Source organism: Populus trichocarpa, chromosome 4 (genome assembly GCF_000002775.5).
Source record: "Populus trichocarpa isolate Nisqually-1 chromosome 4, P.trichocarpa_v4.1, whole genome shotgun sequence".
Taxonomy (NCBI): domain Eukaryota; kingdom Viridiplantae; phylum Streptophyta; class Magnoliopsida; order Malpighiales; family Salicaceae; genus Populus; species Populus trichocarpa.
In genome coordinates, this window is record NC_037288.2 from 6,199,134 (window position 1) to 6,225,949 (window position 26,816).

The window sequence follows — 26,816 nt, forward strand, 5'->3', positions numbered from 1 at the left end:
TAATATTAAATTTTTATTATTTTTTTAAAAACACAACCGTATCCTAATTATGTTAATTTAAAAGAAAAAAAAATTAGTACTAGCCGCATCATGATGCGGGGCCATCGATCTAGTTACTAAAGCTAAACAAAGTTTATAGAAACCAATCATGACCAAACACATGGATCGCGGGGGCGCGAGAGCTGTCCACAGCTTTGCGTAAAACAGGCGCCACCACTTCCTTTTCAAGTCTATCTCTTTGGGTATAACTAAAAGGCCTAACGTTATATTCTCCTGCATATTCTCCTTCATCCTCTTACACCTTGACGCCTATTTTTGGCCTTTTTAGCCTTCCTGCCCGTCCAAAAACACTGTTTGTGGCGTAGCAAATTCCATCTCCTCCACACAGCACCACCCCTTTTTTGCCCATCACATTTTTATTTTATTCCAATTCCAGAGACAAAATTTTATTGTCTTTTACTCTCATCATTATTTACTCTCTTTTAAGTCTTGTTATATTAAAAAACAAATCAACAAAATCTCTGTTTTCTAGGTACACACGTTTTCTTTTGCACCATACCTTATCACGATTGTAGAATATTTACTTTATTTTAAAAAATAAATGTTAAACATGTATATCTATACAATATAAATATATATTTTATGTTAGGTTGATGTAAATGTTGGGTAACGTTTAACAATATCTATATCCTATTTATTAACCATCAAGAAAGATAATTATTTAAAAAAATAATTATTTATTTAGAACAAGTCAGATTAATATCTTTATCAAGTTCAGAATAAATTATCTTTTTTAATTTTAAATGCAATGCTTTTTCATTCACATAAAAATGTTTATTATGATAAATATACATAAATTTCACTTTTATGTAAACAATAAAACGAATTAACTAAAACAAGAGTGATCAAGTTGCGTTTGATTAGTATTTTAGAAGAGAAAATAGAGAAAGAAAGAATATATAGTAGGTGAAAATATTTTTGATTTAGGAGATAAATAAAAATAAAAATATGAAATAAATCTGTTTTTAAAATTAATCTCTATACTTTAAAAATAAAAAATATGTGAAGGTATGTTTACTCTATCTCTATTGTCTCCTCTTTTTTATAATGAGATAATAATCAAACATTACCCTAATAATCTCTCACTCTACGAAACAATTTTGGGACTCAACTGAGAAATAGATACTAGTTTAGGGGCTAACTTGGGGTTTCTCATAAAAAAAAAAAACACCCTTCATCACCACCACTACTTATATATATAACGCATCCTTTCAAACATCCTCCTTTTCTCACACAGATTTATTCTTCATTTCTCTCTCTCTCTCTCTCTAACCTCTTAGGATCAAATCAATCAACAATGGCTACTGATACCGAGAAGATCTCTCAGCTCAAATCCGCTGTTGCTAATCTCAATCAAATCAGGTAATCTTAATTTCCTGCTAATCTCACTAATCAAAGTGATTCCGTTTCGTTAATGAGATGATGAAGCCAAGAGATCTCAGATCTACCGACAATTTCTTGATTTTGTTTCGTGATTTTGTGCAGTGAGAGTGAGAAAACTGGATTCGTCAACCTCGTATCTCGCTATCTCAGGCAATTCATTATTCTTCAACGAGTTTCCTTTTAAAATTTTGATTTTGTTGCTTAAAAATTAAATAATTATGTTTTTTTTATAATTGCGATATATGTATTGGTTCTAAGTGCAATGTGATGGAGATTTTTTTATATATATTTGGATGTTTTTTTTGTTGTTATGAGATCTGAGATTTGGAATTTATTGAATTATTTAGTGATTGTTTGATTTTTTTTGTGAATTTTGTGTGTGAAAGTGGGGAAGCGCAGCAAGTTGAGTGGAGTAAGATTCAGACACCTACTGATGAAGTAGTGGTTCCTTATGATACCTTGGAGTCAACTCCTGAGGGTAATTGATAATAATCTGAATTTTTATTGCATTTTTTTTAACCCAAACTTGTGTGGTTGTTGCTTAAAGTGATTTGAATTTTTGTTGCAGAACCGGAGGAAACCAAGATGCTTTTGGACAAGCTTGTTGTTTTGAAGCTTAATGGAGGTTTGGGGACAACAATGGGATGCACTGGTCCTAAGTATGTAAACTTTTGTTCGTTATGCTTGGTGCATTTTAATTTGTACATCAAATTGCCAGGGAAAAAAAAAAGAGAAGGCAATTGTCAGATTGGTGACCACAGTGTCATGGTTATCTTTTTTTTTGGTTGAAATGAATTACCCCTTTGTTTGTGGAACAGAATGGAGGTTAAGGAGATGCATTTGACATTGAACTTGATTTTTTGTTGTTGTGTTTCACAGGTCTGTCATTGAAGTTCGTAATGGACTGACATTTCTTGACCTTATTGTCATCCAGATCGAGGTGAGTGTTTGTTGCTTCTCTTCTCTTCTCTTCTCTTCTGCTTTGATTTTGATTTTGATTTGGTTCTGTTTTTGCATGGATCTAACTGTTAAAGTTGCTGCAGAGTCTTAACAAGAAATATGGGTGCAGCGTTCCCTTGCTTCTAATGAACTCATTCAACACTCATGATGATACACAGAAGGTGCCTGATCCTTACCTTTTTCTCCTGCTCTGTGTCTTGTCCTTTTTAGATTTAAATTGTATACTAACACCAGTTGTTGTCGTCCAACTTAGATTATTGAGAAGTACTCAAACTCAAATATTGAGATTCACACCTTTAATCAGGTTTGTGACACTACAGTTTGATCAGTTTCCTTCAATATTTGTGTTTTGCTTCGCTGAAAATGTTAAACAACAAATTGGCCTTTTCCCCTTTGGAATTGCACAGAGCCAATATCCTCGTCTGGTTGCTGATGATTTTGTGCCATTGCCTTCAAAAGGACACACTGACAAGGATGGATGGTATAGTTTCTAATTTCTATATTTTACCATATGAAGTTTAATGAATATCTTTCAGTCAATTCTACCATTTTGCATGCACTTTATAATTATATATTCTATCAGATGCACTGTGATAATAATATATTTGGCTCCAGATGCTTATGAGTTTGAATATGTTGTAAAACTAGGGTAGAGCTTGAACTTATCTGAACTCTAATTGAGACAGTTGAATTGAAAACTCTTTGATTCACCTGCTCTTCTGAGCCTGTGAACTTCCATCCATCTATTCCACCTCTTACTTCTAGAGTCTTATGTAAGGGATTTTTTGGATGCTTATCAAGTCATTTATTTATTTATTTGTATACCAACTTCTAAGGAGTTGTATAAACTTTCCTGACTCAATTTATGATTTTCTGACCTGATTTAAATCCAGAAAGTAACTCCTATATTTGCATACTAATGCTCTCTCAAATTACTTCCTTGCCTTATGATATGTGACAAAGACATGCCTATAATTCAATTAACTGTTTATTGAAAACTGAGTGATGAGTGTAACTTGGCATAGAGCGTCTGGATCACTGGCCAGTGATGAAAGTATGTCATAATTGGAAGATAATGTATCTAATCTAACTTTGGCATATCTTTGTTGTTACCTGTAACTCCCTTGAAATTTTGGAAGCTGATGGTATCTGATCAAGGTTTGTCCCTCCTAAAGAAAGAAAAAATTTAGTGAGATCCAGTGTGGGCAATTTCTTAAAATTCAGAAATGAAAGTAAAATAACACCTGAAAAACGTTAGGAATTGTACAATGCAGGGAATATGTTTGAGTGTATAGTTTAATTTATCAAAAAATCTTATTAATGTATTGTCTTCATGCTTGCTGTTCTGAAAACTTCTATTTACGCATGAAGGTATCCTCCTGGACATGGTGATGTGTTCCCATCTCTAAAGAACAGTGGCAAGCTCGATGCTTTATTGTCACAGGTTGATGCTATGATGTGGCTTTTGCTTTATCCTTGTGATATTAAGAAGTAATTTGTGCTCCGCTGGTACTTTAGTTCTTATGTCCTTTGTATTTCCTTATCGCCTTGCAGGGTAAAGAGTATGTATTTGTTGCCAACTCAGATAACCTCGGTGCTGTTGTTGATTTGAGTATCCTGATTTTGGTTCTCATTGTAAACTTTTGACTTCAGGATTTAATTTTTGTCATACTCTGTTCTGGTTTTAATGATGAAAATTCTTGGAATTTAAGTCTTGTAGCCTGTTATATCCTTGACTTAGTGCTGCAGAAATCTTAAACCATCTGATCAGAAACAAGAATGAATACTGCATGGAGGTACAAAAAGATGAATGCAGCCAGTTTTAATTTAGTTTATGGATTCAAAATTTGCTCATATACTTTGTGCCTCTGCAGGTGACACCCAAAACCTTGGCTGATGTGAAGGGTGGTACTCTCATCTCTTATGAAGGGAAGGTTCAGGTATATACCTCTTACCCGGTGTTAGCAACTCCTGCCTTGAGTTCAACAGTCCAACAGAATTGGATAAAATTCCCAATATAGCTTTGCATAAATTATTCTAAATCATACTTGCTTGAACTTGCAAACGACTTGATTCTGTAGACTTGGAAGTGCTTTCATTTCTCATATTTGACATTTTTATCTGGTTCTTTCTTTTTCACTCCAATTTTCAGTTTTGAGGTTAATTCTTTTTGCTCATGCTATGTTTGCCTTTTCCTCTTTCTTTGGGAATGCTCCCATTCACTTTGCTCCCTCCAGCAGCCCCAAAGTCTCCCCTTTCCTCCCCCTTCCCTCTTGAATCAAAGTTATTAGAGAAAAAGGAAGAAAAATATGGCTTTTGGTGTTGACTAATACTTTTTCCTTGATTATGTGATGCAGCTCCTGGAAATTGCACAGGTCCCTGATCAGCATGTAAGACATGTTCTGATCCCTTTTTCAGATAATGTGTTCCTTCCAGTTTTCATTTTGTATATCTATAATGGATAGGTAGCGGTGCCTTTTAGATATATGTTGTAGATCAGTAGCCTTTAGATAAAGGGAAGAGACAACATTGAGGTGCTAGTGTACAGTATTGAGGTAAATGGCACCAGTGGAGAAGAGGGAGATTAACCCGCTTTGAGGCTGGCAGCATTTGTGTAATTGAAACTGATTAACCCGCTTTGAGGCTGGCAGCATTTGTGTAATTGAAACTGATTCTTCATTTCCATCAATCCATCTGGCATTTGCTAAGCAGATTGCCTTGATGGCAGTGGAATTAGCTCTCATTTGCACTATTTTTGGAGAATTATCTTATTTGAATTATTGTCCAACTGATTCTGTTTGAAACAGGTCAATGAGTTCAAGTCGATTGAGAAGTTCAAAATTTTCAATACAAACAACTTGTAAGTCAACCTTGCCATCAATGCAGAAATTATACTTTGATAGGCTACTAACAATATATGCTATAATAGATGGGTGAACTTGAAGGCAATCAAAAGGCTTGTGGAAGCTGATGCACTTAAGATGGAGATTATTCCAAACCCAAAGGTATGTTCTTATTTCTTTCCTTTTAACTGTTGTTTCTTTGTTTTCAGATATTCGAGTTACATTTTTAGAATGGCTAATCATGATAACGTTAATCTTGCTATCAGGAAGTGGATGGAGTCAAAGTTCTTCAGCTAGAAACTGCAGCTGGAGCAGCAATTAAGGTACTTGATACTCAACGTGATTTTTCATGATGTTTTTATGTTGAAATCACACATTTGATGCAATGTTTCCTTGTCTACCAGTTCTTTGACCATGCAATTGGTATAAATGTACCTAGATCTCGATTCCTTCCAGTGAAGGCTTCTTCAGATTTGCTTCTTGTTCAGGTTGCTTTCTTTTCTTTTCGGTCACTGTCATTGGATCTTGGTGAAGTGTTTGAGACTCGCTTAACTCATTGCCTCTTTCGCAGTCTGATCTTTACACTGTAGTTGATGGCTTTGTCATCCGAAATCCAGCTAGAACAAATCCTGCAAATCCTTCTATCGAACTGGGGCCAGAATTTAAGAAGGTAAAAAAGTGTTTGATAATCAAGTATTCTTGAGATTTTTTTTTTCTTTTATTATTATTATTATTGATTTTTTTTTCTCCTCTTGGCAGGTTGCCAACTTCTTGAGCCGATTTAAGTCAATCCCTAGCATCATTGAGCTTGATAGTCTTAAGGTTGCTGGTGATGTATGGTTTGGTGCTAATATTACTCTCAAGGTATTACATGTTCTTTCATTACATTTTTTATGCTCACTATTTAACCATTTGCCCCCATGCATATGTGTACCGTGGGATGGGTGTACTTTGGAAAATTAGGAGACCAGTTGCTAGTGTTTTGAACTTTTACTAACTTGAATACCTATCCATATTATAGTGTGGAGTTCCTAGTGAAAAAAACCATGTAATCTGTAAGGTTCTTATATTACGGTACAAGCAATCGATTGGTGTTAAAAGAAGGCCATTGAATTGTTATAGTCCCACAAAAAAAAATCCCTTGAATTGTTATTGTCCCTCAAAGTCAGTTTCATATGATGAGGCAAATTTGGGGATTAACCTTGCCATTGAAATGATCTGAGGTGGTCTCTCACTCTCAAAAGTTCACTCTCTCTTGAGTCTGATCCCAGTTCTGTTGACTCACTAAACTCCCAGTATCTTTGCTAGTGACCCTTCTTACCCTGTGCTCATGCTACAAAAATTATTAATAGACTCTTTGCCTAACATCAATTTGGAAGGGTGTTTTCCTTAGCTCGGTGTTGAAACTTATTTTTGTATAATCATGGGCGTAGATGACTGTTTTTACTGTATAGAGATCTTTTAGTGACCACTACTCTCTATGCCTGGCCTTGTATTGATTCTCAACAACTTGCGACTTGTATAAATCCCTTTATCTTTAACGTGTTGCATGTAATTATTGATTTGTTGCCTTAGTCTCTCTGGGTAAAAGCCTTCATGACCGACACTTGCCCTTCTGTTCCATCACCTCTGCAGGGAAAAGTGAGCATCGTGGTGAAATCTGGTGTGAAACTGGAAATACCAGAGGGAGTCGTTCTTGAAAACAAGGTAAGATGCTAAACTTGAATGATTTATCATAATTAGAACATTCTTTGTATTGGCTCACCATGGAGTTACCAATCTCTTTTTCTGTGCCCAGGAAATTAATGGCCCAGAGGACCTCTAAGAAAGTTGCCTGGCGCAACAATGTTTTGAAGAAAAACTTGGAGCAGCCTTGTTTTCATGTCGCAATTCCCATGTATTTTGCTAGAGCAATAAGAGATGAATTCAGTTTCCAGTTGTCTGAATATCGAAGTTTTCTTGCAGCATACAAGTCTTCCTTGTTTATAACAAGAACTGGTATACTCGAGGGTGTGAAAACTGCTTCTGCTACATATTAATATATAATTATATATGATCCAATTTTTTGTTCAATTATCCATCAGTTAGTTTATTGGGAGGTTTACGATGATGATGACCCTCTGCATTTCTTATTATCTCATGGAAATTTTGGTGATGTCCGTATTTAGTTCACATCAAGTCTGGTGAAAACCTAAAAATCAAGACTATTAATTTGACTCTAGAAGTTCAATCTAGAACTGGTGTAGAACTAGCGTGGGATGAGTTTTAAATTAAATCAGGCAATAATTGACTTGATTAACTTTGGTTTGACTTAAATGATATTGTTTTAACATTTAGAATTTCACACTATGATGGCAATAAGATTGGTTGTTATACTTCTATGTATTTTTCACCTTGGTACCCTATCATTGAAAGCTTCCAATCCTTAACAAAATTTGGCAAATTCTTCATCATTTTAGGCATAGAGGGAAGCAATTGAAAGAAAAATTCAAGGATGGAAAAACATTTGTTACAATAAATGTCGTTATGTTATAATTCAATCCTTAAAAAAATTTGACAAACTTTTTTTAGCATTCTAGGTTTAGAGGGATGCATAGAAAGAAAAAAGGTTGAAAAAATTATTGCCACAGTAAACATCCTAAGCATTTTAGTATATTTTACTAGCTATTTGACTGCGTTCCGTCACAGGTTTGATATTTTTTTTCCAACAAAAATAATGAACATGCAAGATTTCTTGACACATTTTCTTACCTGAAAAGAAAAGTATTAAGTGTAAATTGAAAAACATATGCATATATCTAATTACATAAAATAAAAAACTATTTGTGTCAGTAAATAAATAAAAAGTTATAAACAATAACTAAATACATATCTGAAAAAGTCGAGAGGGGGATGTGAATCAAGATATTTAATATTGTAACACAGGGTATTTACATGATTGTGTTCATCACGCTATTTATTAAAATCAATTTTTTATTTAATCAAATAATAGTAGAAATAGACACACATGGAAAATTGATTGAATAAAATTAAAGGGAAAAAAATATCTTTCAAGGTTGCACTTATTTGAAATACTATAAAAAAATATGTTTTTAAAAAAAGTTTCAATTATATAAAACATAAAATAAATTATAGTTGAATTAGAATAATCTCTTTAAAAATTAAATACAAACAAAATAAATAAATAAAACCACTATTTAAAAAAAGCTAAATACAAAAAATAAGAAATCAGAGAGAAAATATTAATTTAAATATAAATAAAAAAATTATTTTAAAAAACTCATAAAAAACATGATTTTTTAAAAGGCAAAATTAAAAAAAAAAAAAAAAGAAATAGGGCTCGCACGTGGACTCTGTTTTTTTTTTTTGAAAAATGAAATCATCCCTCCATTATTTTTTTAAAAAATATTCTAGACGACTCATCGTTTGGTTTTCCCCACATTCCAGTCACTGTGGTGGCCAAAAAAACAAGATATATTTTTTATATCAAAAAGTTTTTTTCCAGCTCGTTTTGATCCAGATCACCTAAAAAATAGTCTAAACACCTTTAAAAACGCATTAATGGCCTTAAGAAAAAATCACATAAAAACTTGAAACAAAAAATATTATCGAGCTTAGATCTGGTTCTTTAAAAAATTTCAAAGTGAAAAAACACATAAGTAGAACTCTCATCACCAAATGGAACTCGTTGATACCAAGATCAACCATTTTGGTGGTCAGATAATCAACTCTCTCTACCATTGGGATCAAGCAATCTCTCTCTTTTCTCTCAAACCAGGAACTAAAAAATAACAAAAATGAGATTTTATTTTAAAATTGAATTTAAAAAATATTGAGGGGCCTAAAAGGTATAATTTGTAAAGTTTGAGGACTAAAATAAACTTTTTATGAGAACTTGAAACCATCACCCATTGTGGTGTCTTTTCTACTTTGATTCTCCATCTTTTAATTTAATTCTCTATCAACAAATTTGATTCAATTATTCTTTAAATTGGTCTAAAAAAAATACAATTGCACAAAAAAAAAAGTTCAAAGATCAAAATAAAAACAACGAGTCTATATTAAAATGTAAGAGGGTAAACAATGCGTGTATGCATAATGTTTTACCCATAAGTCATAACGTTCATAGTTTTGTCATACAACAACAACAACAATATAACTAGGCGTTTTAGTATATATTGATCACTGACCCGCGTTACACTGCAGACCAAGTTAAATTTTTCTTGAACTTCAAAAAAAAATACTTAGATGTTACTACTATTTTTTTCTGGTGAAAAAAAAATCTAAACCTCATGGAGATTGACTTGATGTGACATGGTTAACTTTGTGGGTCCAAAATCAAATGAGACGAATCATAAAAAATATAGTTTGACTCAAAATAAAATTTTAGGATGACATTTTTTTTTTAATATCAAGATAACAACATATTGAATTGACTTGAGTCAACTTGAGTTAACATGTCTACTCTACGATTCGAGTCATGAGACTATGATAACCCCATTAAAACAACTTATGAAGCATAATTCCTAATCAACTTAATGTTTAAGGATAAAATTAAAAAAAAATTAAAAAAAGACCTAAAAAATAGCCCCGGATTAACCTGTCAAACTCGCAACCTAAGTCATAAGACCAAGATAACCCCTTAAAAAGCAAATCAATACAAATTATGAAGTCCAATAATCAACTCAATGTTGAAAGACATGATTAGAAAAGGAAATCAATTTTAAAAAGAACATAAAAAACAACCCGAGTTAATCAGCCAAACCCATGACCCGGCTCATGGGACCGAGATAGCCTCATAGAAAGAAAATAAAAAGATGATTTGATTTAACTCGGGTTAACCTGTCAAATCCATAGCTCTAGTCATGAGACTGATATAACACATTAGAGAACAAAACAAACAAATTATGAAGTTCAATTCCCAATCGACCTTGTTGGATTCAATATTGAACGATAAAATTTGAAAATACATTTAATTAAAAAAATGAGTCAAGTCAACCCGAATTAACTCGTTAAGGATTATTCTTGGGTCATAAGGACCTGTAAACCAAATCACAAAACTAAGATAACTTCTTAAAAAGAAAATAAAAAAAAAACAACAACATGATTTAACCAGAGTTAAAATGGCAAAACTCATGACACTGACCATGAGACCAAAATATTCCTATAAAAAAAAATCAAAACATATTATAAAGCTTAATTTTAAACCGATTCAATGTTCAATGATGAAATTAGAAAAAAAATTCAAATAAAAAAAGATAATACAAACAATCCGAGTTAACTTGAGTTAACCTATTAAGTGTTATTCCGGGATTATAAAGTTGGAATAACCTAATATAAAATAAACAAAATAAATCATAAAAAATAATTTTAAATTAATTTAATATTAAATAATAAAATTAACAAAAAAAAAAAATTTAAATCAATGAGGTTAACCGCCTCTTTATTATTTATGTTATTTATGTCACGAAAGAAGGGCAGTAAAAAATAAATTTAATATTAAAAAATATTTTTTTATTAAAACACTGAGTAAAAAAAAATTAGTACAATAAAACAAACCATCTTCTAGGTTTTTTTTTTTAAAAAAATAATTATAATTATAATATAATTTGCTGTTTCATCATCGTCGACACGCCAGTGTTTCCCGTTCATTCCCACATACTTTTCTTCCCGAAACTTCTGCATTTAGAGACGGACGATCCTGCTTCCCCAAATCCCTTTCTTCAATATTCCAGATTTGTTACAAAGTGTCTCTGTCGTATTGGTCAATAAAAAACCAGACCACTTCATGATGATGGCGGCGGCGGCGGCGGTGAGACGTCGAGGTTCAGAAGCCTTTTTTATTGGGGCCCAAATTCAGCGATGTCAAATGAAAATAATGGGTATGATTCTTCTTCTATCTCCAACCACTTTATCACTGTTGTCTACCAACCACTCCAACTCCATTTCTTCCTCTAGCAGTAGCAGTAGATATAAACACAGCAATGATGCTTCTTTATTTAGAAACATTGATGATGCCCTTTCTTGTTTCAATCACATGCTTCATAGGAAACCCCTGCCTTGTATCATCCAATTCAATAAATTATTATCTGCAATTGTCAAAATGAGACAGTATTACGATGCTGTGATTTCTCTTTCCAAACAAATGGAATTAGCTGGGCTCTCTCCTAATACTTATACCCTTAATATGTTGATTAATTGCTTCTGCCAGTTGCAACGTATTGATCTTGGGTTCTCTGTCTTGGCCAAAGGCATTAAACTTGGTCTTCAACCCACTATTGTCACATTTAACACCTTAACCAATGGGCTCTGTAAAGTGGGTAAATTTTCCCAAGCCGCGGAATTATTTGATGACATGGTGGCAAGAGGGTGTCAACCTAATGTCCACACTTATAATACAATTATCAATGGCTTATGTAAGATCGGGGAAACTGCTGCTGCTGCTAGATTGCTTAAGAAAATGGAAGAGGCAGGCTGCCAGCCTAATGTGGTGACATACAGTACAATCATTGACGGTCTTCGCAAAGATAGGCGGGTGAATGAGGCTTTAGATATCTTCTCTTATATGAAGGCTAAAGGCATTTCCCCTGATATTTTCACTTACACCTCTTTAATCAAGGGCTTATGCAATTCCAGCCGATGGAAGGACGCTTCAGCAATGCTAAATGAAATGAGGAGTTTGAATATCATGCCAGATAGTGTCATCTTCAACGTGCTAATTAATACATTTTGTAAAGAAGGCAAGGTTTCACAGGCTCAAGGTGTGTTAAAAACAATGACTGAAATGGGTGTGGAGCCTGATATTGTTACTTACAGCTCATTGATGTATGGATATTCCTTGTGTATGGAAGTTGTTGAAGCTAGAAAGCTTTTTGATGTCATGATAACCAAGGGTTATAAACCTGATGTTTTTTGTTATAACATCTTAATTAACGGATATTGTAAGGCCACAAGGATAGATAAGGCCAAGCAACTTTATAATGAAATGATTCTTCAAGGCTTAACTCCGGACAAAGTTACTTACAACACCCTTATTCATGGCTTGTGCCAATTAGGCAGGCTTAGGGAAGCACAAGATCTTTTCAAGAATATGCACAAGAATGGCAACCTCCCAGATTTATTTGCTTACTCAATATTGCTCGATGGCCTTTGCAAACAAGGGTATCTTGGAAAGGCATTCAGATTGTTTCGAGCAATGCAAAGTTCCTCCTTGAAGCCTGATCTGGTGATGTATAACATCCTGGTTGATGCCATGTGCAAATCCGGGAATCTTAAAGATGCAAGGGAACTGTTTTCAGAACTCTTTGTCAAAGGTTTGCAGCCTAATGTTCAGATATACACTACAATAATAAATGGACTTTGTAAAGAAGGATTGTTAGATGAAGCATTGGAAGCTTTCCGAAATATGGAAGAGGATGGCTGCCCTCCAGATGAATTTTCTTATAATGTTATTATCCGAGGATTTCTCCAGCACAAGGATGAATCAAGGGCAGTGCATCTTATTGGTGAAATGAGAGACAGAGGTTTCATTGCAGATGCGGGGACCACAATGTGGTAGAAAATCTGTTATCTAATGAAGACAATCCTGTTCTGAAGAAGTATCTAGGCTTACTTGAATCTCGTCAAGGTGAAAAGGTGATGTCATTTTTTCACGCCGCTAATTCATGTTGCAAATATTAGGCATCTTTTTTTCTCTCTCTGGTTAATTTATTGTTAGTTCAGTCTTGTCAAAATCTTGACAATGACACCAATTACTAGCTTTGTTTCACAAATCATAATACTTGTTTTGGACTAGCATTCACTTCTCTAGGTTTATACACGCACATTTATGTTTGTCACTAAATACGTGTGGAATTGAGTTAAAGTGATGAATCCTATTTTTCTCATTAGCGATTAAACTAGTGTAAATTTTCATCATCTTGGGTAACTTCAAAAACACTTTTCTTAAAGCAAACAAGACATATAATTTAAGTGCTACTGCATGTAGAAGGTTCTCAATTACTGTGCCTTATGGATGCAGGTGGATGCTACCCCCAATTCTGCAAATGAGAAACAAATAAATACGCAAGCAGCCCTAGTGAGTTTGGATTATTTTGTGTTTTGTTCTGTTTGCAAAGTTGGGTAATATTTGTTTTCATGGTTGAATATGTATGGTATGTTTCCTTGAAAGAGCATCATATATTCATTTTTAGTGTTGTACAACTGATTTTCATGATGTTTGATGATAATGATATAGCAACACGCAAGTGGGATTCGATAGAGAAGTTTTAATCTAATTTTTATTATAATTGGATGGTTGGTATCATTTGTGTGAATAAATAAGAGATTCTCCAGTGAGCACTCAATATGATCCTTCGTTGCTAAGTTTTCTGGAAAAATAAAATAGGAGAAGGTAGGTTGGGGGCCAGGTTTTCATGGATGCCAAAGGATCAATCTTTCCAAAGTAATACTCCCATATCTATTCTTCCTTTTTGGCTTATTAAAAATCTTAATGCATAAAAGGGCATCTATTTCTTAGATGCATAATTGGCAAGACCTCCAAGTATCTCCTCTGTTTTTCCTCCTTTTGAGGGTAACATAAACCAATGCTATTACTTAGCCTCCTCTGTTTCTCTCATGTGAATTTCTCTGTGATGCTTTTGCTGTAGTTTCATCAGAATCTAGGAATCTAGAATTTCTGGAATTGTGTTGTTATTTTTCTTATGTATAGCCTGTAAATTCATGGTCATATCTAGAGATTGCTGACATCCTTTATAATACTTAATTACTGATAAACATTTCTGGTATAGTTATTCAAGCAAAATGCCATTCATATAGAGGACAAAGAGAAAAGAGAGAGGGAGATGAGAAAACAGATCATCAATAAAACTAAAGATTATGAGCAAGCTTTTTAAGCAGGAAAAGCTGCAAACTTGTGAAACCAAAAGACTCAGAGTGCAACATTTACTGCTTCAAATTTCATCTGATCTCTTTTGGATTCCCACTTTTTTTATTCCCCACACCTTAAAGAGCCGATAAAATAGAAAATAGGAATCGACGTTGCTGAAATTACAAAATTATTAGGGCTTGACTGCATAAATTCCGAATTTATTGAATTATTTATTAATTGGTTGAATTTTTTTGTGAATTTTGTGTGTGAAAGTGGGGAAGCGCAGCAAGTTGAGTGGAGTAAGATTCAGACACCTACTGATGAAGTAGTGGTTCCCTTTGGGACAAGATGTTGTTTTGAAGCTTAATGGAGGTTTAGGGACAGCAATGGGATGCACTGGTCCTAGGTATGTAAACTTTTGTTTGTTATGTTTGGTGCATTTTAATCTGTACATCAAATTGCCAGGGAAGAAAAAGAAGGCTGGTGACCACAGCTTGATGGTTGTTGTTTTTTTGGTTGAAACGATTTACCCTTTTGTTTGTGGTGCAGAATGGAGGTTTTGGAGATATATATGACATTGAACTTGATTTATGTTGTTGTGTTTCACAGGTCTGTTTTGGAGATATATATGACATTGAACTTGATTTATGTTGTTGTGTTTCTTGACCTTATTGTCATCCAGATTGAGGTGAGTGTTTGTTGTGTTTCTTTTTGTATAATCATGGGCGTAGATGACTGTTTTTACTGTATAGAGATCTTTTAGTGACCACTACTCTCTATGCCTGGCCTTGTATTGATTCTCAACAACTTGCGACTTGTATAAATCCCTTTATCTTTAACGTGTTGCATGTAATTATTGATTTGTTGCCTTAGTCTCTCTGGGTAAAAGCCTTCAGACCGACACTTGCCCTTCTGTTCCATCACCTCTGCAGGGAAAAGTGAGCATCGTGGTGAAATCTGGTGTGAAACTGGAAATACCAGAGGGAGTCGTTCTTGAAAACAAGGTAAGATGCTAAACTTGAATGATTTATCATAATTAGAACATTCTTTGTATTGGCTCACCATGGAGTTACCAATCTCTTTTTCTGTGCCCAGGAAATTAATGGCCCAGAGGACCTCTAAGGAAGTTGCCTGGCGCAACAATGTTTTGAAGAAAAACTCTGAGCAGCCCTGTTTTCATGTCGCAATTCCCATGTATTTTGCTAGAACAATAAGAGATGAATTCAGTTTGCAGTTGTCTGAATCTCGAAGTTATCGAGTCTTCTTTTTTATTTATAAAACTTGGTATGGTCAGGTCTCAAATTAATGGGTCACTGAATTTATCTATTAGGCCGGACTGTTTAATAACATTAATCCTAGTGATTGGAGCTTTTTTTTCATTATTTGCTTTGCAAATTATTGAATGTTAACATTTTAAAACAGAATAATTAAAAATTAGCCTCTAAATTTTATAATTTTTATAATTAGTAACCATCATTTATAATCTTTCTAGTTTTCTTTTTATCCCCAATCTTTCTAAGCCTTATCATGTTAGTCCCTCCTATTAATTATCATTTATAAAAAAAGATTGAATGAGAGGTGTTCTATATAACAAGCAATGACTCTTTGCCTTCTTATCCTCTGATTTCTTTTTCAGCTTTCTTTTGCTCTATTTTTGCTTTGTTTGTTATTAACAAGAAACTAAAATAAGTGGGGAAAGTATTGTAGCAATGAACAAAATCTTCCCTAATTTGGCCCTATAAAAAACTTACTAACTTAACAATTAAGGGCTGATTTAGTGTTTTCATGAGACACATTAATTATTGACAAAAATTAATTAAGGACAAATTTAACTTTTGTCTTCCATTATGAATAGTTAAATGATTTAATTAACCTTAAAAGTAATAATAATAATAAAAAAACCTTTCATCAAGGGACCTTTTAGATATTTTTATCTTTCAAGCATAATTAAATTACTAAACTTCCTTAAAAAACAACAAAAATAAAACTTCCTTGGGGCTTTTTCATCTTTTTTTGTTGTTGTTATAATCAAGTTAATTTAGAATTAATTACAAAAATAAAGCTTCATTCAAAGGGTTTTTTCATCTTTTCATTTTGGTTTTTTTATTATAATCAAATTGATTTAGAGTTAATTTGATCTTTCACAAATATAAAATATTAATAGAAAGAAAAGTGGTTGGACAAGGTATGAGAGTGTCCTACCATTTATATTTCATATTCAATTTAATCTTTATTCTTTTGATTGCTATTTATTTATTTTTTTTATTGATTTTTTTCTTTAATTTCATCGTCAATCATTAGGTTTGATTTTTATATCAATTTTGTTGACTTTGATTTTTTTTCCTTTTATAAAATTGATTTTTTTTTTCAATTTCATCATTCAATATTTGATTTTTGTAGAATTGGTCTTCATGATTCTTCTTTTTGGCTTTTCTTTTTAAAAGATTATCCAAATCTTATACTCATGATCACGAGGATGGCGGGTTAACCCGGGTTGACATTGTTTTTTTTTTTTCAGTTTCATGCCTCAACATATTTTTTATTGAGAAGTTTGCTTTGTTATTTCTTTGGGTTTGCCTTCTATGTGGTTAGTTTCGGCCTTATAGCCACAATCACGAGTTTCGAAGGTTAAAACAGGTTGGCCTTGGTATTTTTTTTAATTATTTATTTTTCAATTTCAACCTTCAATATTTATTTTTGTACGAGTTGGTCTTTGTTTTTTTTTTTTCTCATTTTTATTTCTATGAGGTTATCTCAATCATATTCTTATAGTAGCTGGGTTTGTGGGTTAATTAGAGTTGACTCTGATTTTTTTTTCATTGGTTTTTTTAAATTTTTTTAAGTTTCATACCTTGACATTTTTTTATTGAGAATTTTGCTTCATTGTTTTTTTAGGTTTGCCTTTTACACGGTAAGTCTCAGGCTCATGATCATGATAACGGGTTTTGAAAGTTAATACAAGTTAATTTTGGTGTTTTTTAGGTCTTTTTTTCAAAAAAAAAAAAAACAATTTAATCCTTCACCATTTAATATTTTTAGGAATTAGTTTTCATGTTTTTTTTTTTCCATAAGGTTATCTCGATTATGTGTCCATGATTGTGGGGTTAATGAGTTAGCACAAGTTGACCCTGATTTTTTTTTTTAGTGTCATCATTCAAAATTGAGTTGTTTTAAAAGTTGAACTCATAGTTTGATTCAGTTTGCTTTCATTTGTGATTAATTTTTAACTTTTTATTGGTAGAGATAATCGTTTGATCAAATAAAAAAATTTAACAAAAGATTAAAAGAAGTGCTGCTTTTACTAATCATCACCTTACAAAATACTATCAATTGTAATTTTATTTTTGTCTTTGTTTTTTCTTCCTTTTAAAATCTATGTTTTTCTTTTTCTAATTTCATCTTTTAATATCTGATTTACTAGAAATTGGACTTCATGATTTGTTGCGTTTGGTTTTTTATGTGGTTATCACAGTCTCCTGACTCGTGTTGCGGGTTTGACAAGTTAACCTGGTTGATTCAAGTTTTTTAAAAAAAAAATTGTATTTTTTCCAACTTCATTCTTCAATATTAGTTTTTATTATGAATTAAACTTCTTGATTGGTTTTGGTTTGCTTTCTGTGAGACTTTTCCGATCTCATAACCCAACTCACAAGTTCTGTGGGTTAACCTAAATAAACTTGGGTCGTTTTACTATGTCTTTTTTTTAGAATGAATTTTTCCAATTTCATCCATCAAGAAAGGGATGGCTGAGAATTGAGTTTCATAATTTGTTTAAAATTGATTTTAATAGGGTTATCCTAATTTCAAGACCCGAGTTGTGGGTTTTACAAGTTAATCTAAATTGACTCGGGTTATTTTTTTTATTTACTTTCTATAAGGTTTTTCCAATCTCATGACCTAGGTCATGAGTTTGATGAGTTAATCTGGGTTGACTTTGGTCCTTTTCGTGTTTCTTTTTTATATTGATTTCTTTTCAATTTCATCATTCAACATTGGGTTGATTAGAAATTAGGCTTCATAATTTGTTTTGATTTATTTTTTATGGGGTTATCCTAGTCTCACGCCTTAGTTTGTTGGTTTGACGAGTAGACTCGGTCATTTTTTTTTATCTATTTTTAATTTCTTTTTAATTTCATCTTTCAACATTCAGTTGTTGGGAACTTTATAATTTATTTTGATTTGCTTTATATGAGATAATCATGGTCTCATGACCTAGATTGTGAATTTGGCAGGGTAATCACGACTGACCCTAGTCGATCCAATATATTGTTGTCTCAATATTAAAAAGAAGAAGATATGTTCTTGAATTTATTTAGTCAAACTATGCTTTTACTGTCCATTCAGATTGTCTTTGGACTACCAAGTTAACGAGGTCACGTGTTATGTTGAGTTAACCCCCTCGCGATTTAGATTTTTTCTACTAAAAAACCATTAGCAACAATTGATTTTTTTACATGAAAAAAAAAAAGTTGATTTGACCCGTAGCGTAGCTCTGGCCAACAATCTAGTTATATTCTAAAGCTTATATTTTGGTATGTCACAGAAAAATTTTGAGTTCATTTCCTTGATCCATGGAATCTGAAAGGTAGTGCAGACTTTAAAAGTTAAGTTGATAGAGTTATGAGATATTATTTGCAAGAAGATCATTTGCATTAAGCATTGATTATCATTTTAATTTTAAAGATAAATGGTTGAATCTTGAGAACAATGTTTTCCTTCTTATTCTAAATATCTTCAACATGTAAATAAATCATATTTAAATTGTTTTTAGGTCCATACTTGATGTCATAAGTATAATATTTTGTATTATATATGTTAATGTGCATGTTAGGAACTTATTTTTATTCAATCACAAGTCTAAGTTTTTTACTTTAGCTTTTTAATGTGCATGCAATTCTATTTAAACACTTCAAGTAGAATTGATTTTGAATGAATTTTATATATTATTATAAAAACATTGAAAGATTCTTATTAAAATTTACATAGATAATTTATCTTTAAATGGATTACAAAGATAGTTCTTGTTTGAAAGCTAGTTCTAGGATATTAGTTTATTGTTATTTATTGAGGGATAAATTGCTCATAAAGACAAATCTTACTATACTCCACATACCCCCTAAATCTAATTTAAAACATCGTCAATAACCATGTTGTTGTTCTTCATATATGTATTGAATTATCAAGGCTTTGAAATTGTTAGTGTTGATAGATAGGTTTTGCATGGCAATGATTTCATGGATATTCTTTAATTATGCCGATAAACAACCATCCATCTACAATAAAAGGAGATGAAAAATAAAATCATCAATGAAGTTGAAGTGCATAATGAGCATTTGATGAGAAAATACAATAAAATTACAAAATTAGATGAAATAAGATTCATAGAATACCATTTTTGTGGTGTCTCCCTCTCTCTCTTATGATGGTAAAAAAATTGCAAGTGCTTGCTTGCCCAAGCAAGAAAAATTCCCTAAAGAAGCTGACAAAAAATACCAGGAAGCCATTATAGAGCTCATCCCTAGAGAGGTTACATGCATTGAAAAGAGAGGGGGCAAGAAAGATGGTGAGAAGAAACCTTCCAAGTTCCAATATTTGTAATTCATTCAATGATGAGGCAACTTTTCTTGAATTTGAATTACTATGCTTGTAATTCATTCAATGTGTAACAATTCTCTCTTTTTTAATGGTGTTTTGTGAATGTATAATGTGATAAATTGGGTTTGTAATTTAGTAGTTTGTGTTGAAAAAGGGTGTAATTGAAAGGAACCCAAACTGAGATTCTTGTTGAAAGAAATAACTTTAATTAACAGGGACTTAATTGAAAAGAAGAAAAAAACTTGTGGGTAGAATCGAGGTTGCTGGGGCCTCCAATTGCTAAACTAATAGCTTTAGGACACTCAAATATACATTTATTCTTAAAAGAACTTCTACATATAAACTGGAACAAATATTCAAATTTAAAAATGGATGCAATTTAAAATTTAAAAGCAAATCTGGACTGGATTGTATTAGCTGTAAATTTGCTGTCTCTTCTTCTTCAAAACGCCAGCGTTTTAGAAGCGCTCCAAGCATGATCCCAAGTCCCAACCGTTCATGCCCACGTGGTTTTAGAGGGAGACGCTGCTGCTTCCCCAAATCCCTTTCTTCAATCTTCCAGATTTGTTAAAAGTGTCTCTGTCGTTTTGGTCGATAAAAAACGAGACCACAAGGAGAAGGAAAAACACAGAGGAAGGCCGATGATGATGGCGGTGGCGGCAGTCAGACTTCGAGGTTCAGAAGCCTTCTTTATTGGGTCCCAAACTCAGCGATGCCAAATGAAAATAATGGGTATGATTCTTCCATCACTGTTGTCTAGCAACCACTCCAACTCCATTTCTTCATCTAGCAGTAACAGTAGCAGTAGCAGTAGATATAAACACAAAAATGATGATGCTTCTTCTTCTTTCAGAAACATTGATGTTGCCCTTGCTTCTTTCAATCAAATGCTTCATAGGAAACCCCTGCCTTGTATCATCCAATTCAATCAATTATTATCTGCAATTGTCAAAATGAGACAGTATTACGATGCTGTGATTTCTCTTTCCAAACAAATGGAATTAGCTGGGCTCTCTCCTAATACTTGTACGCTTAATATCTTGATTAATTGCTTCTGCCAGTTGCAACATGTTGATCTTGGGTTCTCTGTCTTGGCCAAAGGCATTAAACTTGGTCTTCAACCCACCATTGTCACATTTACCACCTTAATCAATGGGCTCGGTAAGGTGGGTAAATTTGCCCAAGCCGTGGAATTATTTGATGACATGGTGGCAAGAGGGTGTCAACCTGATGACTACACTTATACTACGATTATCAATGGCTTATGTAAGATTGGGGAAACTGCTCTGGCTGCTGGATTGTTTAAGAAAATGGAAGAGGCAGGCTGCCAGCTGAATGTGGTGACATACAGTACACTCATCCACAGTCTTTGCAAATACAGGCGGGTGAATGAGGCTTTAGATATCTTCTCTTATATGAAGGCTAAAGACATTTCCCCAACAATTTTCACTTACACCTCTCTGATCCAGGGCTTATGCAATTTCAGCCGATGGAAGGAGGCTTCGGCATTGCTAAATGAAATGACGAGTTTGAATATCATGCCAAATGTTGTCACCTTCAACGTGCTAGTTGATACATTTTGTAAAGAAGGCAAGGTTTTAGCGGCTGAAGGTGTGTTAAAAACAATGACTGAAATGGGTGTGGAGCCTGATGTAGTGACTTACAATTCTTTGATGTATGGATATTCCATGTGGACGGAAGTTGTTGAAGCTAGAAAGCTTTTCGATGTTATGATAACCAAGGGTTGTAAACCTGATGTTTTTAGTTACAGCATCTTAATTAACGGATATTGTAAGGCCAAAAGGATAGATGAGGCCAAGCAACTTTTTAATGAAATGATTCATCAAGGCTCAACTCCGAACAATGTTAGTTACAACACTCTTATTCATGGATTATGCCAATTAGGCAGACTTAGGGAAGCACAAGATCTTTTCAAGAATATGCACACTAATGGAAACCTCCCAAATTTATATACTTACGCAATATTGCTTGATGGCTTTTGCAAACAAGGGTATCTTGGAAAGGCATTCAGATTGTTTCGAGCAATGCAAAGTACTTACTTGAAGCCTAATTTGGTGATGTATAACATCCTAGTTAATGCCATGTGCAAATCCGGGAATCTTAAAGATGCAAGGGAACTGTTTTCAGAACTCTTTGTCATCGGGTTGCAGCCTAATGTTCAGATATACACTACAATAATAAATGGACTTTGTAAAGAAGGGTTGTTAGATGAAGCATTGGAAGCTTTCCGAAATATGGAAGACGATGGCTGCCCTCCAGATGAATTTTCTTATAATGTTATTATCCGAGGATTTCTCCAACACAAGGATGAATCAAGGGCAGTGCATCTTATCGGTGAAATGAGAGACAGAGGTTTCATTACAGATGCGGGAACCACAGCTTGGTAGAAGATCTGTTATCTAATGAAGACAATCTTGTTCTGAAGAAGTATCTAGGCTTACGTGAAGTCGTCATGGTGAAAAAGGCTTATGTCAATTTTTCATGCTGCTAATTCACACTGCAAATATTAGGTAGCTTTTTTCTTCTCTAGTTATTTTATTGCCAGTTCAGTCTTGTCAAAATCTTGGTTAATATATTGTTAGTTCAGTCTTGTCAAAAACTTGACAATGACACCAGTTACTTGCTTTTGTTTCACAAATCATAATACCTGTTTTGGACTAGCATTCAGCTTTCTGGGTTATACATGCACATTTATGTTTGTCAATAAATATGTGTGGAATTGAGTTAAAGTGATGAACCTATTCAATTTTCTCATTAGTGATTAAACTTGTGTAAAATTTTCATCATCTTGGGTAACTTCAAAAACGCTTTTCTTAAAGCAAACAAGACATAATTTAAGTGCTATTGTATGTAGAATGTTCTCAATTACTGTTGCCTTATGGATGCAGGTGGATGCTACCCCCAATTCTGCAAATGAGAAACAAATAAATACGCAAACAACCCTGGTGCGTTTGGATTATTTTGTGTTTCTTATTTTGGTTTTTGGATCTTTTGTTCTGTTTGCAAAGTTGGGTAATATGTGTTTTCATGGTTGAATATGTATGGTGTATTTCCATGAAAGAGCATCGGATCTTCATTTTTAGTGCTGTACAGCTGAATTTCGTGATGTTTGATGACATGACATAGCAAACAGGCAATTGGAATTCGATGGTGAAGTGTTAATCTAATTTTTATTATAATTGGATAGTTGATATCATTTGTGTGTGAATAAATCAGAGATTCTCCAGTGTGGTTGTTTTAGCAAATTGACCAGTGAATATGTTCAGCACTCAGTATGATCCTTCATTGCTAAGTTTTCTAGAAAAATAAAATAGGAGAAGGCAGGTTGGAAGCCAGTTTTCCTGGATGCCAATGGATCAATCTTTCCAAAGTAAACTTGACTTCTTTAATTTTACTTGTTGCTGTTGTGATGTACACCTCTTCCATTTTGACTTGTTCAAAATCTTAATGCATAAAAGGGCATCAATTTATTTTTTTTGCATAACCAGTAAGACCTCCAAGTACCTCCACAGCAGCAAACCTCTATTTTTCCTCCTTTTGCGAGTAACATAAGCCACTGCTATTACTTAGCCTCCTCTGTTTCTCTCATGTGAATTTCTCTGTGATGTTTTTGCTATAGTTTCATCAATAAAACTAAAGATTATGAGCAAGCTTTTTAAGCGGGAAAAGCTGCAAACTTGTGAAACCAACAAGACTCAAAGTACAACATTTACTCCTTCCAATTTCAACTGATCTCTTTTGGATTCCCACTTTGTTTATGCCCCACACCTTAAAGAGTTGATAAAATAGAAAATAGGAATCAACGTTGCTGAAATTATAAAAGTACTAGGGCTTGACTGCTTAGTTTAGTAGTCTAGAATGTACAGTGCAAAATCCCTATAGCACATGAATAAAAGATATTCAAGAACTGATTAGCCATGCTTCACTGTTTTTATTGACTCTAGAGTCGAGACAATGTTGCATTCTTTCTTATTATTATTGTGGGTCCTAAGTTTCTCTCCTATCAAGTCATCAATTAATATTAATACACAAATAATTTTAGGTGTTGCTTTAAAATTCATAGATGATTTTCGGGTGTTGTCATTAAATCTTGTTATGTTCTTTTGCTTTAGTCACTCCTTCATTTCTTGCTAATCTCACTAATCAAAGTAATTACGTTCTCAGATCTACTTACAATTTCTTAATTTTGTTTCGAGATTTGGTGCAGTGAGAGTGAGAAAACATTCTTCATCCTCATCTCTTGCTATCATATGTAATTCATTATTCTTCAACCAACTCCCGTTAAAAAAATTGATTTTGTTGCTCAAAAATGAAAAAAAGGAATAATTCTGTTTTATATGACTGATATTTGTATTAGTGCTAAGCGCAATGTGATGGAGATTGTTTTTGGTATTTGGATAATTGCTCTTCTTTTTTTGTTATGAATCTGAGATTTGGAATTTATTGAATTATTTATTGATTGATTTTGTGTGTGAAAGTGGGGAAGCGCGGCAAGTTGAGTGGAGTAAGATTCAGACACCTACTGATGAAGTAGTGGTTCCATATGATACCTTGGAGTCAGCTCCTGAGGGTAATTGATAATGATCTGAATTTTTATTGCATTATTTTTAGCCAAACTTGTGTGGTTGTTGCTTAAAGTGATTTGATTTTGTTGCGGACCCAGAGGAAACCAAGAAGCTTTTTGACAAGCTTGTTGTTTTGAAGGTTAATGGAGGTTTGGTTTGGGGACAACAATGGGATGCACTGGTCCTAAATATGTAATCTTTTGTTCGTTATGCTGTCAAATTGCTAGGGAAAAAAGAAGGTGAATGTCAGATTGGTGACTAGGGTGATGGTTGTTGTTTTTTTTGGCTGAAATGATTTACCCTTTTGTCTGTGGAGCAGAAAGGAGGTTTAGGAGATATATATGACATTGAAATTGATTTATGCTGTTGTGTTTCATCGTTCTGGCATTGAAGTTCGTAATGGACTGACATTTCTTGACCTTATTGTCATCCAGATTGAGGTGAGTGTTTGTCTCTTCTCTTCTCTTCTGCTTTGATTTTGATTTGGTTCTGTTTTTGCATGGAACTAACTGTTAAAGTTGCTGCAGAATCTTAACAACAAATATGGGTGCAGCGTTCCCTTGTTTCTAATGAACTCATTCAACACTCATGATGATACACAGAAGGTGCCTGATCCTTACCTTTTTCTCCTGCTCTTTCTCTTGTCCTTGCTAGATTTTACTTGTATAGTAACACCAGTTGCTGTCCAACTCAGATTATTGAGAAGCACTCAAACTCAAATATTGAGATTCACACCTTTAATCAGGTTTGTGATGCTACTATTTGATCGGTTTCTTTTAATATCTGCGTCTGAAAATGTTAAACAACAAATTTGCCTTTTCCCCTTTGGAATTACACAGAGCCAATATCCTCGTCTGGTTGCTGATGATTTTGTGCCAATGCCTTCAAAAGGACACACTGACAAGGATGGATGGTATAGTTTCAAATTTCTATATTTTACTATATGAAGTTCAATGAATATCTTTCAGTCAATTTTTACCATTTTGCATGCACTATATAATTATATATTCTATCAGATGCACTCTGATGATAATATATTTGGCACCAGATGCTTATGAGTTTGAATATGTTGTAAAACTAGGGGAGAGCTTGAACTTCTTTGAATTCTGATTAAGAAAGTTGAGTTGAAAACTCTTCTATTTACCTGCTGTTCTGAGCTTGTGAACTTCTATCAATCTATTCCACCTCTTACTTCTAGAGTCTTATGTAAGGGACTATTTGGATGCATATCAAGTCGTTTATTTATTTACCAACTTCTGAGTTGTATAAACTTCTCCAAATCAATTTTGCTTTTCTGACATGTGTAAAATCCAGAAAGTAACTCCTATACTTGCATACTAATGCTCTCACAAATTACTTCCTTTCCTTATGATATGTGACAAAGACATGCCTATTATACTTTTAGCTGTTTATTGAAAACTGAGCGATGAGTGTAACTTAGCATGGAGTGTCTGGATCACTGGCCAGTGACGAAAGTATGCCACAATTGGAAGATTGTGTATCCAATCTTACTTTGGCATATCTTTAATGTTATCTGTTACTCAAATTTTTGGAAGCTGATGGTGTCTGATCAAGGATTGTCCCTCTTAAAGAAAGAAATTTTTTTAGTGGGATCCAACATGGGCAATTTCTTAAAATTCAGAAATGAAAGTAAAATAACACCTAAAAAAAGTTAGGAATTGTACAGTGCAAGGAGTAGGTTTGAGTGTATAGTTTAATTTATAATCGTATCAACGTGTTATCTTCTTGCTTGCTGTTCTGAAAACTTCTATTTATGCATGTAGGTATCCTCCTGGACATGGTGATTTGTTCCCATCTCTAAAGAACAGTGGCAAGCTTGATGCTTTATTGTCACGGGTTGATGCTATGATGTTGCTTTTGTTTTATCCTTGTGATATTAAGAAGTAATTTGTGCTCCTCTGGTACTTTAGCTCTTATGTCCTTTGTATTTCCTTATAACCTTGCAGGGTAAAGAGTACTTGTTTGTTGCCAACCAGGGAACCTCGGTGCTGTTGTTGATTTGAGTATCCTATTATTTATGGTTCTCATTGTAAACTGACTTCAGGATTTTATTTTTGTTATACTCTGTTCTGGTTTTAAACATGAAAATGCTTGGAATTGAAGTCTTGTAGCGTGTTATATCCTTGACTTAGTGCTTCAGAAATCTTAAACCATCTGATTAGAAACAAGAACGAATACTGCATGGAGGAACAAAAGATGAATGCAACCAGTTTTAATTTAGTTTATGGATTCAAAATTTGGTCTTATATTTTGTGCTTCTGCAGGTGACTATGCGATTTGCCATTAGCAATCCCTTTTAATGGGATTTGGAAATTAATCTTTATTGAAGTCTCTTACTCTTCTAAGAAGTCCATCAGGATATATATATTTTGTTGAAAGTGTTCAAAATGTCAAGTGCAAAACAGTATTACAAATGATTTATAAAAGCATTTTGATGGTAACAAATTTCCTTAAGTATTAAATCCTTTGCATTATAAGAAATATTAATCAATGGTTTAT

At 33.4% G+C, this 26,816-nt stretch overlaps 2 protein-coding genes and 1 pseudogene across 8 annotated transcripts; all 3 read left to right on the forward strand.

Moving 5' to 3' along the window:
* Window positions 1–1,254: 1,254 nt before the first annotated feature.
* Window positions 1,255–15,497, forward strand: LOC18097549 (UTP--glucose-1-phosphate uridylyltransferase). Of its 2 annotated transcripts, XM_052452509.1 has the most exons (22): window positions 1,255–1,422; window positions 1,546–1,593; window positions 1,830–1,921; window positions 2,012–2,102; window positions 2,323–2,383; window positions 2,487–2,564; window positions 2,657–2,707; window positions 2,811–2,884; window positions 3,775–3,847; window positions 3,958–4,015; window positions 4,153–4,199; window positions 4,278–4,343; window positions 4,761–4,793; window positions 5,211–5,263; window positions 5,333–5,408; window positions 5,513–5,569; window positions 5,651–5,734; window positions 5,818–5,916; window positions 6,006–6,110; window positions 6,882–6,953; window positions 7,045–7,092; window positions 15,287–15,497. In XM_052452509.1, the coding sequence occupies exons 1-21, from the start codon at window positions 1,358–1,360 to the stop codon at window positions 7,069–7,071; spliced, it is 1,410 nt and encodes a 469-aa protein (XP_052308469.1). In that variant the 5' UTR covers window positions 1,255–1,357; the 3' UTR covers window positions 7,072–7,092; window positions 15,287–15,497. The 2 variants fall into 2 exon arrangements, with proteins under 2 accessions (XP_052308469.1, XP_006384119.2); XM_006384057.3 differs by lacking the exon at window positions 15,287–15,497 and having other exon boundaries at window positions 7,045–7,319.
* LOC7494521 (pentatricopeptide repeat-containing protein At1g62930, chloroplastic) lies at window positions 10,836–24,534 on the forward strand. 6 transcript variants are annotated; one of them, XM_052452503.1, is made up of 5 exons: window positions 10,836–12,769; window positions 22,084–22,241; window positions 22,620–22,676; window positions 24,210–24,301; window positions 24,436–24,534. In XM_052452503.1, exons 1-2 carry the CDS (start codon window positions 11,035–11,037, stop codon window positions 22,116–22,118), a joined length of 1,770 nt encoding a protein of 589 aa, XP_052308463.1. In that variant the 5' UTR covers window positions 10,836–11,034; the 3' UTR covers window positions 22,119–22,241; window positions 22,620–22,676; window positions 24,210–24,301; window positions 24,436–24,534. The 6 variants fall into 6 exon arrangements, with proteins under 6 accessions (XP_052308463.1, XP_052308465.1, XP_052308464.1 ...); XM_052452507.1 differs by having other exon boundaries at window positions 10,839–11,128; window positions 20,564–22,241; XM_052452508.1 differs by lacking the exon at window positions 10,836–12,769 and adding an exon at window positions 20,129–20,442 and having other exon boundaries at window positions 20,812–22,241.
* Window positions 24,390–26,771, forward strand: LOC112327324 (UTP--glucose-1-phosphate uridylyltransferase-like; annotated as a pseudogene).
* Window positions 26,772–26,816: the final 45 nt, after the last annotated feature.